This window comes from Giraffa tippelskirchi, chromosome 10 (assembly GCF_054371585.1).
Source record: "Giraffa tippelskirchi isolate mGirTip1 chromosome 10, T2T-mGirTip1v1.2.pri, whole genome shotgun sequence".
NCBI lineage: Eukaryota > Metazoa > Chordata > Mammalia > Artiodactyla > Giraffidae > Giraffa > Giraffa tippelskirchi.
In genome coordinates this window covers 7,817,898-7,829,450 of record NC_137284.1, presented here as the reverse complement: position 1 = coordinate 7,829,450, position 11,553 = coordinate 7,817,898, and the positions used below count along the sequence as shown (strand labels likewise).

The 11,553-nt window shown below is 53.7% G+C and overlaps 1 protein-coding gene and 1 non-coding gene across 4 annotated transcripts; one reads left to right on the top strand and one right to left on the bottom strand.

Moving 5' to 3' along the window:
• Positions 1-431: 431 nt before the first annotated feature.
• Positions 432-6,626, bottom strand: MEN1 (menin 1). 3 transcript variants are annotated; one of them, XM_081532558.1, is made up of 10 exons: positions 6,587-6,626; positions 5,730-6,190; positions 4,577-4,785; positions 4,258-4,386; positions 3,932-3,972; positions 3,769-3,856; positions 2,993-3,129; positions 2,436-2,571; positions 1,816-1,980; positions 432-1,615 (listed from the first exon to the last, which is right to left on the bottom strand). In XM_081532558.1, coding segments are annotated over exons 1-10 (1,851 nt in total). In that variant the 5' UTR covers positions 6,589-6,626; the 3' UTR covers positions 432-1,132. The 3 variants fall into 3 exon arrangements, with proteins under 3 accessions (XP_081388684.1, XP_081388686.1, XP_081388685.1); XM_081532560.1 differs by having other exon boundaries at positions 6,485-6,600; XM_081532559.1 differs by having other exon boundaries at positions 6,575-6,600.
• Positions 6,627-11,480: 4,854 nt separating this feature from the next.
• TRNAE-CUC (transfer RNA glutamic acid (anticodon CUC)) lies at positions 11,481-11,553 on the top strand. Its single transcript has one exon. It is a non-coding gene; the product is annotated as a tRNA-Glu (tRNA).

The window sequence follows — 11,553 nt, the reverse complement described above, 5'->3', positions numbered from 1 at the left end:
GGGGCGGCGCGGGGCGGGGCGGGGCGGGGTAGTACCGCCGGGGCGGGCGCCGGTGGCTCCGAGGCCGCGGGGGCGGGACCGGGCCCCAAGGCGGGGCCAGGCCGGGGATGCCCCGCCGCCCGGCCGGGAGGAGGCGCCCGCGGGACCGGCCCTCGGCGGCAAGGGGAAGCCCCGATCCCGGGTGGAGCGGGCGGCGCCGAGGCTCTTTCTTCAGCCACTGGTTCCTCGAGCTCTACAAGTGGGGAGCCTGAAGCCCGGAGGGCCAGAAGGCAGAATAAAGAGGGGACGCTCCACCCCAAAATTCCCAGATGAAACACCGACAAGTATTTTTTTTTTTTTTTACAAAATGTATTCATCTTCCTTGGAACTGAAAAATAAATCTATGTACAAAACAGGAAGAGATCAGGCTCCCCTCACCCACTCGCAAACAAACCCCTGTAGATTTCCTCTAGGGTCCCCCGAGACAGGCTGGACCTCGGGGAGGTTCCCAGAGGGTCGGAAGAAAGGTCTGCTCTGATCTAGGGCCAGTTTGGGCAGGGAGGGGGCAGGGCTCAGGATTCACACAGGCCGGGAGCAGTTTCGTGTCCCCGACTCATGCGACAGAGAAGGAAGCTAGCATTTCCAAATTCTGGAAGCGTTTCTTAGGTTCTTTGTGGTAGGGGGCTTGGATTTCCCAAGGAATGGAATTCTGAAGTGCGGAAATGTTCTCCTAGGAGCTGGGCAGGGTCCTTGGTTCCCGGGCTGTAGGTGGGACCTGTGCTTCTAGGGTTTAGAGTGAAAGAGCCCTATGGGCTGGAAGCAACCCTGAGCCAACACCGGTCAGGACGAAGGTTAGAGCCTAGGTTCTGAGGTGAAGGCTGTTTCCCGTGGTTGGACCTTTAAAGACTGGTGATGGGCTCAGAGGGAAGGTTTCAGATGGCCGGCTGGGACCCTAGGGGATGGGCTCTATATTCCAAAGACTGGGCAGAGCCCTGGATTCGGGCGCTGGGCAGAGTCTGTACTCTGGGAACCTGCAGCCAGGGTTCCGGGTAGGGATGGGGCCTGGGGGCGGAGCCTGGGCTCAAGAGGCTGGGGTGGAGCCTCGGCAGGTTGAGGGCGGGCTCTCGGTAGGCGGATACGGAGTCCGGGTACTTCAGAGACCCTTGCGCTGCCGCTTGAGGAAGGAAAGCGTGTAGTCACTAGGTGTAGACACCTTCTGCTTCTTCATCTGCACTTGTGACTGCGCTGTGAGCTGCAGCTTGATGGCGCTCGAATTGATCTTGGTGGCTACAAGCAGCTCCTTCATGCCTTTCATCTTCTCGCTCTGGAACGTCAGCACCGGACCCTCGGGTGGCGGTGATGCGGCGGGTGCCGGCGCTGGAGCCACGCTGCTGCCTTCACCGCCGCGGGCAGTCCCGGGGACTGTGCCTGGGGGCTTCCGAGGGGGTCCTGGCACCGCACCCTGGCCCGCGCCTGGGCCCTTGTCCAGCGCCGGCTTTTTAGGCGGAGGCGGCTCTTCGGGCTTGGATTCCCGCCGTGGGCCCCGCCGCCGGCCTTCTCGGGCTTCCTCGCCCCACGGCTCTTCAGCTTCTGCCGCCTCCGCCTCTCGGCTCACTATGCGTACCTTCTGCCGCACCTGGGCCGGATGGGGAGGACAAGCGAAGGCCAAGGTTGCAAGCCAGTGGCTGGCACCCTGGGCTCCGGCCATCCTGGGGCCTTGGTCTCATTCCCACTCAAAGGGGAAAGGCAGATTCCCCTGCAGGGCTACAAAGGTTCTGACTTCCTGACTGCTGTCACCACCCGCCTTCCCAGCCACACTGCACAGCTGCCCCTCACCTGTCCCTCAAAACGGCCTAGGGACTGCACAAGGAAGGTGGCCCAGCCCACGTGCAGCACGGGCGTGGGGCTGCCCTCTTCCCATTTGCAGATGCCATCGTAGAATCGCAGCAGATGGGCGAAGCACTCTGGGTCCTGGAGGGCAGAACCCTGGCTCTGGGTGCCCTGAGAAAGGGGGAAAGGAGAGCACAGTTAGTTCAGACCCCATTACTCACCCCTCACCAAGGGGCACAGGCCAGACCTCTCGCCTGGACAGAGAGCCCTGGCCCTGGCGGAGGTGAGTAGGGGTGGAGAGAATTCTTAGAAACTCCTTCCTTTTATAAATCTAGTCCTTAGCCTGGACTTGGGGGGAGTGGGGAACCACCCCTTACCTCCATTTCACCCCCTCAACTGAATGAGTGACCCTGATGGAGAAAGAGAAAGGATTCCATCCCATTTACCTCAGCTCCTCAAACCCAGACCCAAGCCCTTGGCTACCGTGTAAGAGAACACAGCTGTCTGCCTGTCCGGCACCAAACTTTCCTGTGCCACTCCCAGTCCCATGCAGCAGTTCTACGTCCTGTGACTGGGAGCCCTGCTCAGGTGGGAAGGCGTGCACAGGCTGGAGCCCAGCCTTTCACCTGGGTCTGCTCCCCGGGTCGCTCCTCGCCAGCCTCCAGCAGGCTGGCGGCCTCCTTCAGCAGGTTGGGGATGACGTCATTGGCTACTTCAAAGAACTCCTTGTAGATCTCCTCGTCTTCACGGCAGTAGTTGTAGCTGTGAGGGCAGCAGGGCACTGTGGGGTCTCAGCCATGGCGTGTACCCCCAGGGATCTGGCAGGGGAGGGAGCCCTGGTTTCTTTTCCTGGATCATCCGGGGACCGAGTGAATGGTTAGGGTCCTCACTCCGAGATGATGGTGCTGTGTCAGCCCAGAGCAAGAGTGAGGAGGGGGGCTGGGGATACAGGTTCCAGAGCTGGATGGCAGTGGTCAGAAATCAGGAGAGGGGAGGGAAGGAAAGGCCTGAGGCCCTCATGAGGGGTCCCTACCTCTCAGGCAATGATGGTCTTGGCTGCCTAGTGACTGGAAGGAGAGGGGAGAGAACTTGGGACCCAGGCCTCCCTCCTGGATGAGAGGGGTTGTAAATTGGGTGGAAGGGGAAGAAAGGCTGGGCTGGGGTCCCGTGGGGGGATCCTCACTCCTGGATGACAGTGGCTGTGTCAGCCCAGGCCTGCAGAGCTTCGCGCACATTGCGGTTGCGGCAGTGGTAGCCAGCCAGGTACATGTAGGGGTAGATGTGCTCATCCCGGTAGTAGGTCTTGGCTGAGGCAATGCCCTGGGGACAGAGCAGAGGGGTCTCAAGGAGGCAGCCCCAGATGGCACAAATGTTCCACTGGATCACAACTGGGAGGGGCATCAGGAAGATTCCAGAGAGTCTCCTCCCATGAGACTTTACTACCCTAGTCATCATCCTCTCCACCAGGTGCCCCTCCCCTGGTCTGCAGGTCTGCTTGCTCAGGCCTGGGCCAGACTGCTGCAGGCACCCTGCAGACCAAGGCCTAGGAAGGGAAGGGGCTTATCCTCCAAGCTCAGGGTCTGTCCCTTTCCTGAACTTTCCCAATCCAGTCTAACATCCCTGCTAGCCCCCAGCCCCACAATACTCCCACCTCAGTGCTCGCACCACATTTGACTTCTGTTATACTCCCAGAAGGACAATGACAGGCAGTAGAAAAAGTAGGGCTGAGGGGACAACTCTAGGACCTACCATTCCCAAGCAGAGACCCAGAACACCTCTCAGACATCCCTGACTGCACTGAATACGCATGTGGTAAATACAAAAAGGGGACCTGATGGGTGATACCCCACAATACACACAAAGTTCTCTCCTCACCTGTCCCCTCCCCCAGTTCTCAGGTAGAAGGGGACCGCAGCCGCTGCTGGGCCTCCCTTCTATACCCGCCTAAGATGTCCCCACCTTGTGATAGAGGGTGAGTGGATCCGGACGGCCCGGGGTGGGCTCCAGCTCCTCCAGATCCGCCAGGTTCCCCAGCGCCATAGGGTACCTGGGAAAGGGCTCGTAAGTCCAGGCTGCCCCCCAGCCCGCCCTGGGGCCCAACCTGGCCACTCCCCCTACCGACCTTTCCAGATGTCCCAGGTCATAGAGCAGCCAGAGCAGCTTCTAGGGGCCAAAGGAGAAAAGTGTGAGCTGGTGAGAGGGAGTCTCAGTCTACCAGGCAGAGGGAGCGGTCCAGCACCAGTAGGGACCTCCCCCCAGGTGGGAAAAGCCAGAATTTAGGAACTAGCCCCTGACTGGAGTCAAAGCACTTTCATATCTCAATTTTCCCCCCTCCCAAGAGCCCCAGAAAAGTCCAGGCCAGGAATGATTCACCCACGTTCCAGAAGGGGGAAGCTGAAGCTCAGCAAGGGAAAGCACCCTGGCCCAGGGTCCCACAGGTACCCTCACCTGCTGCAGCTGCAGTAGCTCCAGGGAGTCGGTGTGCAGGTCAATGGAAGGGTTGATGGCGCATACCATAAATGCCACCTCCATCTTGCGGTCACAGCGCATGTATGATCCTTTCAGGTACAGCCAGCTCTTGGGAGAGGACAAGACCAGATGTCTTATGATGGCCCACCAGTGCCTGCTGTAGGGACTGACGTCAGGAACAGGGCCCTCCCCTCCCAGATATATGGAGGTGGTGATAGGATGAGGGGAGCATGGCCCAAGAAAGAAGTCGTTGGGTGGCCTGGGCTAGGAGAATATGGGGGGGGGGGGAGTGTAGTACCCGCTCAGCCACACCCGCGTTGACTGTCTGGCCCCTGCGATCCTCGTTGCCCTTGCCATGCCAAGTGACTTCAGCTGTTTGTTCTCCATTGGGCCCAAACACTACCCAGGCGTGGTCCTCCGACAAGGCCAGGTGGACATCCCGGAGACCCAGAGCCTGGCAGGCCCCCACCACGGCAAAGGCCACACCAGAGCTGTCCAGTTTGGTGCCTGTGGAAGGGAAAGTAATGACAGAGGGTCCTCTGAGTTCTGATTGGGGGAAGGGACCGGACAGCGATAGGCCATGCTTCCTCCCACCCTCACCTCCATACCTTTGCCCAAACCTCAGACACTCCTGCCCTGCTTCCCTCTATCCCTTTCGTCCTAACTGTTCAGGGCCTCTCCTTTCCCCTTACGTTCCCCATCCTCAACAGGAGACCCCGAATCTTTCATAGTTCCCCAGCTTTTGACCCTGCCTTTTCTATTTCTCTGCAACTGTATTATGTATTTCTGCTAATTTAAGCATTTCCTCATTTTACTGTACTAGGTTATAACCAGGACACTGGCCAACACTTTTTTTACACACCCACTGACGGACGCTCCTAATTTATCTCTGTCCTCTTTTTCTTGCTAAACTCAGAAGCAGCCTCAGATTCCTTCTCGATATGGCACTCCAGAACCTGACTGCCAGTTAACAGGCCTTAGAACAAAAAGGAAAGCTCTTTGCAAGTCCTGAGCCTTCAGCTTCTTAAGGTGAAGCCCTAGTCTGTTCACCTTCAAAATATGTTCATAGATACTTCATGGATTGTCTCAATTCCATGAAACATAGCCTGATTTTGGCTCCTCACCCCCTAAATTTTCTGCTGCCCTCTGTGCCCCAGGCTGGGCTGCAGTAGCTGACGTGCTGAGGGGGCAGAGGGTGGGCTAATGGATTTGGAGTCAAGTGACTGAGATCCAGTCCCAGCCCTGCCACTCTGTGTCACTTTGGTAGAGAGCACTTTCTCTCCTGGAGCTTCAGTTTCTCTAGCTGCAAAGGGGGACATAACACTTGGCCCACCTCACATGGCTTACACAAGGTCTCAAACGGGCTCTGTAAATCACAGTGTTGGGAAGAGGTGGGCCAAGATTTTCACGTGAGACAGCCACCTGTCTCTTGCCACCTGTCGGGCTCCAACCTGTGATGAAGCTGAAGAGGGACTGGATATGGGCCCGATCCTTGAAGTAGGAGCGGCTGAGGCTATTCCAGATGACATCGGAGACCTTCTTGACCAGCTCACGGCTGGAGACGCCCCCCTCTCGCGGGTAGAGAGACAGGTCAACGGCGCCACGGATCTGGGCGGTGAAGCGGGCATAGAGGGCAGCGATGATGGACAGGTCGGCCACCGGGAAGTAGGTGAGGCCGCCAGGAGGGTCGGGCGCAGGGCTAGGCTGGAAAGTGAGCTCAGGCACGTTGGTGGGGATGACACGGTTGACAGCTAGGAAATGCTCCACGAAACCCAGTACCAAGGATAGGAGCACCAGGTCCGGCTCCTCTCGGCCCAGCTCGGCAGCGAACAGGCGCACCACATCGTCGATGGAACGCAGCGGGAACAGTGTTTTCTGGGCAGCCTTCAGCCCCATGGCGGCGGCCCTCGGCCTGCGGGCGAGCGGAGGGTCGGGAGGGTCGGGTGGGCACGGCCCACGAGTCCCCTCCTCAGGCTCGGCTAGCGTTCCACACCCCCCTACACACTCACAGACACCAACCCTTGCTTCCCCGCCCCTTCACGCTCCGCTCATCTGTTCCCTCTCTTTCGTCGAAGAGACCCCCTCAGCCGAGGCTGTAGGGCCTTCTTGTCCCCCACACCAGGAGCCCCGGCCCCGATGGAGGTGAGCCCCTAGGACCCCGCTGAGCACTCCCAATGGCCGCCCCGCCCCCTCTCTGTGCTCATACCCCCGAGGCCCTAGAGTCCGCCGGAAGGCGCCCCTAGGCCAGTCCCCCCAAATCCCAAAGAGAGTCCTGGCCTAGGTCCCCCGCGCCCACCTCCGCGCTTACATCCCACACAAGGCACCGCGGCGCCCGCCGCCTGAAGCCTGCTGGGAAATGGAGTTCCGCCCCCCTCGGGCCGCACTGCCTGCCGGGAAGTGGAGTCCAAGGCCCCCTGTTGTCCCAGCCAAGTCTTGAAATGGTGGCCGGGCCGGCCAGTCCGCGGTGGCTTATGGGAGTTGTAGTCCCGCTGCTCTGGGCGCCCCAGAGGTCGGAGAAGAGCGGAGGCAGCCCCGCCTTTCTGAGGTCCTCAGGGATTGGTCATGCCATTTCACGCAGACCCAGGTAGCCGAGGAACCGCAGTGCCTTCTGGGAGATGTAGTCCGGGGAGTGAGCGGGCAGTGTCTGCGCTTCTGTAGCTTGTTGCTTGTTGGCAAGATGTGATATGACAACGGGTACTTTTTAACACTGCTGGAGTACTGTAAACGTGTTCAACTACTTTAGTTGGTTATTTATCAGTACCCATTAACACATAAAAGTGCCAAATATATGTCTAGCTTTCTGTCTACGGGGAAAATCTGACACGTACGCAAAAAAGACCATCTAAAGAAACATTGTAGTTATTTGTAATACAGCAAAAGAAGAGTAAAGTAACTCTGCATCCTAAAATGGATCTTCAGGGCACATTGTTCAGGGGGAGAGGCTGAAGAACGATATGTATGATGGGGTAGTATTTATATTACCATTAAAAAACTTCAAAATAATACTAAATAATTTCTGCAGAATCAGTCACTCACTTATTCATTTAGGAAACAGATTTTTACTGCCTATAATGGGCCAAGCTCTCAGGCACTGACTATGTAGCAGTGAGTAAAACAGATCAAATTCCTACCCTACTTCACTTCTGTACATTTTCCCCCACAAAACTGTAAATGTGAAAGTTTGGGCAAACACAAACTGAGGGACTTTCAAACTGGCCATACCTGACAGCTCTCCTCAAAAGTGTTCAGGTCATGAAAGACAAGGAAAGACTGAGAAACCGCTGCACAGTAGAAGATACTAAGGAGACAGGACCAACGTGGTGTTCTAGATTGAATCCTAGACCAGAAGAAAATGGAATTAGTGGAAAAACTGGTGAAGAGGGTGGCCGATTGGCCCAGCTTGCCCAAGTCTGAGGGGATTTCAGGGGAGTGGGACTTTCAGGTTTTTTTGTTTTTTTTTTTTAATAATTTGAATATACTTAATTTTTTTTTCAATTTTGCCCAACAAAGCACCTTAAGCTAAAACAAATCTCAAATCACAAAAAACAATTTGATCCTCATATCACAGATAATGGTTAATCCTTATAATATATAAAGGCCTCCTAGAAATTAATAAGATAATCTTATTATCTTATAAATCCAATAGAAGAATAGGTAAAGGCTGCTGCTGCTGCTGCTAAGTCACTCCAGTCGTGTTCAACCCTGTGCAACCCCATAGACCGCAGCCCACCAGGCTCCCATGTCTCTGGGATTTTCCAGGCAAGAGGACTTTCAGTTTTAAAACTAAACCAGTCAAGTCTTGGGCACCTGTGAGCCCTACTTGTGAAATTCAAAAATATCTGTAGCTTTATTTATAATTTTCATCCATAAGTCTTGATACATGTACCGTGTTGTGTAAGATGTTAACATTCATGGAAGTTGAGTGAGGCGTGTATGGGAATTAGATCATCAAGGACTGAGTTCTGGAGTACCCCTTCATGTAGAGGCTGGGAAACCAGGAGGAACCAGCAAAGGATTCTGAGAGGAATCAGCCAGAGAGATGGGAGAAAAGCCACATGGGCATTTGGTTTAGAAGACCAAGGCAGAGGAATGATCCACAGGGTTGGGTGCTGCCCACAGGTCAGCAAGCTGAGCACCAAGGACTGACTGCATTTAGCTCTGTGAGAACCCCTGGTGACCACCTTAGGAGTACTTTGGGGAAAAAAAGCCCAGAGTTCTTGGGCTCAAGAAAAATGAGAAGAAAGAAAATGGAGACAGTGATAATATACAACTCTGTTAGGGAGCTTTGCAGAAGGGAAGAAAAAACCAAGCTGGCAATTGGAGGTAGAAGAGGGTCAAAGGAGGTCCTGGTGTTGTGGCTGTTTTGGGGTTTTTTTGATAGGTAAGAAGTGGATTTATTCAGATACAGAGAGAAGCACACTCCACAGACAGAGTTTGGGCCACCACAGAGGGCGAGTACAGCCCTGAAATTTGGTGTGGTTAGTTTTTATAGGCTGAGTCTTGATGTCTCGGAGAAGGCAATGGCACCCCACTCCAGTACTCTTGCCTGGAAAATCCCATGGACGGAGGATCCTGGTAGGCTACAGTCCATGGGGTCGCAAAGAGTCGGACACGACTGAGCGACTTCACTTTCGCTTTTCACTTGCAAGCATTGGAGAAGGAAATGGCAACCCACTCCAATGTTCTTGCCTGGAGAATCCCAGGGACAGGGGAACCTGGTGGGCTGCCGTCTCTGGGGTCGCACAGAGTCGGACACGACTGAAGTGACTTAGCAGCTTAGCAGCTTGATGTCTCATCGCAGAAAGAATTCAGACAAAGTGATAGGTGAGGAGTGGATTTACTCTGATACAGAGAATCACTCTCCACAGACAGAGTGTGGGCTGTCGCAGAGGGCGAGTGCAACATGGCCGTTGTTTAATAGGACAGAAGGCAGGACTGATGACCTTGAACAAGTAGAGAGGATGGGAGTTCCCAATTTGCAGGCCTGTAGAAAAAAAATTTTTTTAATTAAAAAAAAACACAATTTGCAGGCTTGTCCTTTGCTAGTAGCATGAACAGTCTAGTCACAATAATTGGAGATAAGGTAGAGTACACAGGTACTTTCATTTTCTCAATGAAGTAGAAAGCCCAGCTGGTCTTCCTCCCAAATGCCACCTTCTCAATGCCACTGACCCAGACCTAACCAGCCTACTTAAAATCACACTCTCCAACTGAAATGCTTCTTCTAACCCCTCCCCTCCACTCTGCATTCTAAAATGTTTTCTTTTAAAGCATTAACAGCTTCTAGAACAGGGTTTCTCAACCGGGGCACTACTGACATTTGTATCCATATACATGCTCAGTCACTCAGTTGTGTCTGACTCTTTTGAGATCCCATGGACTGAAGCCCACCAGGCTCCTTTGTCCATGGGATTTTTCAGGCAAGAATACTGGAGCGGGTTGTCATTTCCTACTCCAAGGGAGCTTCCCAACCCAGGGATCGAACCCATGTCTCCTTCGTCTCCTTAACTGGCAGGCAGATTCTTTACCACTAGTGTCACCATAGTTGGGGACTGATTTGTGCCCTGTAGGATGCTTAGCAGCCTCCCTGGCTTCTCCCCACTTTAGATGTCCCTCCCCCTACTGTGACAGTAGAAATGTCTCCAAACATTGCCAAATATCTCTGGGGGGCAAATTGCTCCCTGTTAAGAACCCCTTCTCCAGCATCTCATAAGGGCTCAGTCGCTTCAGTCATGTCTGACTCTTTGTGGCCCCATGGACTGTAGCCCACCAGAGTCCTCCATAATTGTTGTTGTTGCTCAGTCACTCAGTCGTGTCCGACTCTTTGCATCCCATGGACTGCAGCACACCAGACTTCCCTGTCCTTCACTATCTCCCAGAGTTTTTGCAAACTCATGTCCATTGACTCAGTGATGCCATCCAAGCATCTCATCCTGTGTCACCCTCTTCTCCTCCTGTCCTCAGTCTTTCCCAGCATCAGGGTCTTTTCAATGAGTCAGCTCTTCTCATCAGGTTGCCAAAGTATTGGAGTTTCAGCTCCAGCATCAGTCCTTCCAATGAACACCCAGGACTGATCTCCTTTAGGATGGACTGGTTGGATCTCCCTGCAGTCCAAGGGACTCTCAAGAGTCTTCTCCAACACCACAGTTTGAAAGCATCAATTCTTCGGCACTCAGCCTTCTTTATGGTCCAACTCTCACATCTGTACATGACTACTGGAAAAACCATAGCTTGACTTATTTATTATTTGTCTCAAACCACCAAAATGTAAGCTCCACAATGACAGGTAACATGTCTGTTTTATTCATGGATGTGTTTCATGTTCCTAGAATAGTGTCCTGTACATAACTGATGTTCAACAATTATTTGCTGAATAAATGAACAAATACATTCATTCAAAGGAGTGATTATACCATTGGCCTGGAATTTAGGCTGTTTGAGGCAGGGGACAGACGTACAGACACAAGAGGAATGAGGGACAGCAAAAGTATGGCAAAATCAATGGATTATTGAACTTCCCTGGTGATCCAGTGGTTAAGAATCCACCTGCCAGGGCTTTCCTGCTGGCTCAGTGGTAAAGAATCCACCTGCCAATGCAGGAGACACAGGTTTGATCCCTGGGTTGGGAAGATGCCCTAGAAGGGGAAATGGCAACCCACTCCAGTATTCTTGCCTGAGAAATTCCATAGACAGAGGAACCTTGGTGGGCCACAGTCCATGGGGTCACAGAGAGTCGGACATGACTGAGGACACACACGAGCAAGGCAGGAGAAATGGGTTTGATCCCTGGTCTGGAAAAATCCCACATGCTGTAGAGCAACTAAGCCCATGCGCCACAACCATTGAGCCGGTGCTCTAGAGGCTGAGAACTGGGACTACTGAGCTCACATATCACAGCTACTGAAGCCCACGCTCAACAACAAGAGAAGCCACTGCAATGAGAAGCCTGCACACCACAATTAGAGAGTAGCCCCCCACCCGCCACAGCTGGATAAAGTCCATGAAGCAATGAAGACCTAGCACAGACAAAAATGAATAAATAAATGGAATGTAGGTTCCAGGGGGGTTAAAACTTTATTGTTGTTGGGGTACTAGAGAGAGCTGGAAAGATAAGGGTGTTAATTAGAGAGTAGGATGCTTGGCATTGAAATTATGGGGAGAAGGTTGCTGTCATTATTGGCAGTGAAAATATTTAGGAAAATTCCCTGATGGTCCAGTGGTTAGGACTCCACCCTCTCACTGCTGAGGACCCAGGTTCAATCCCTGGTTGGGGAA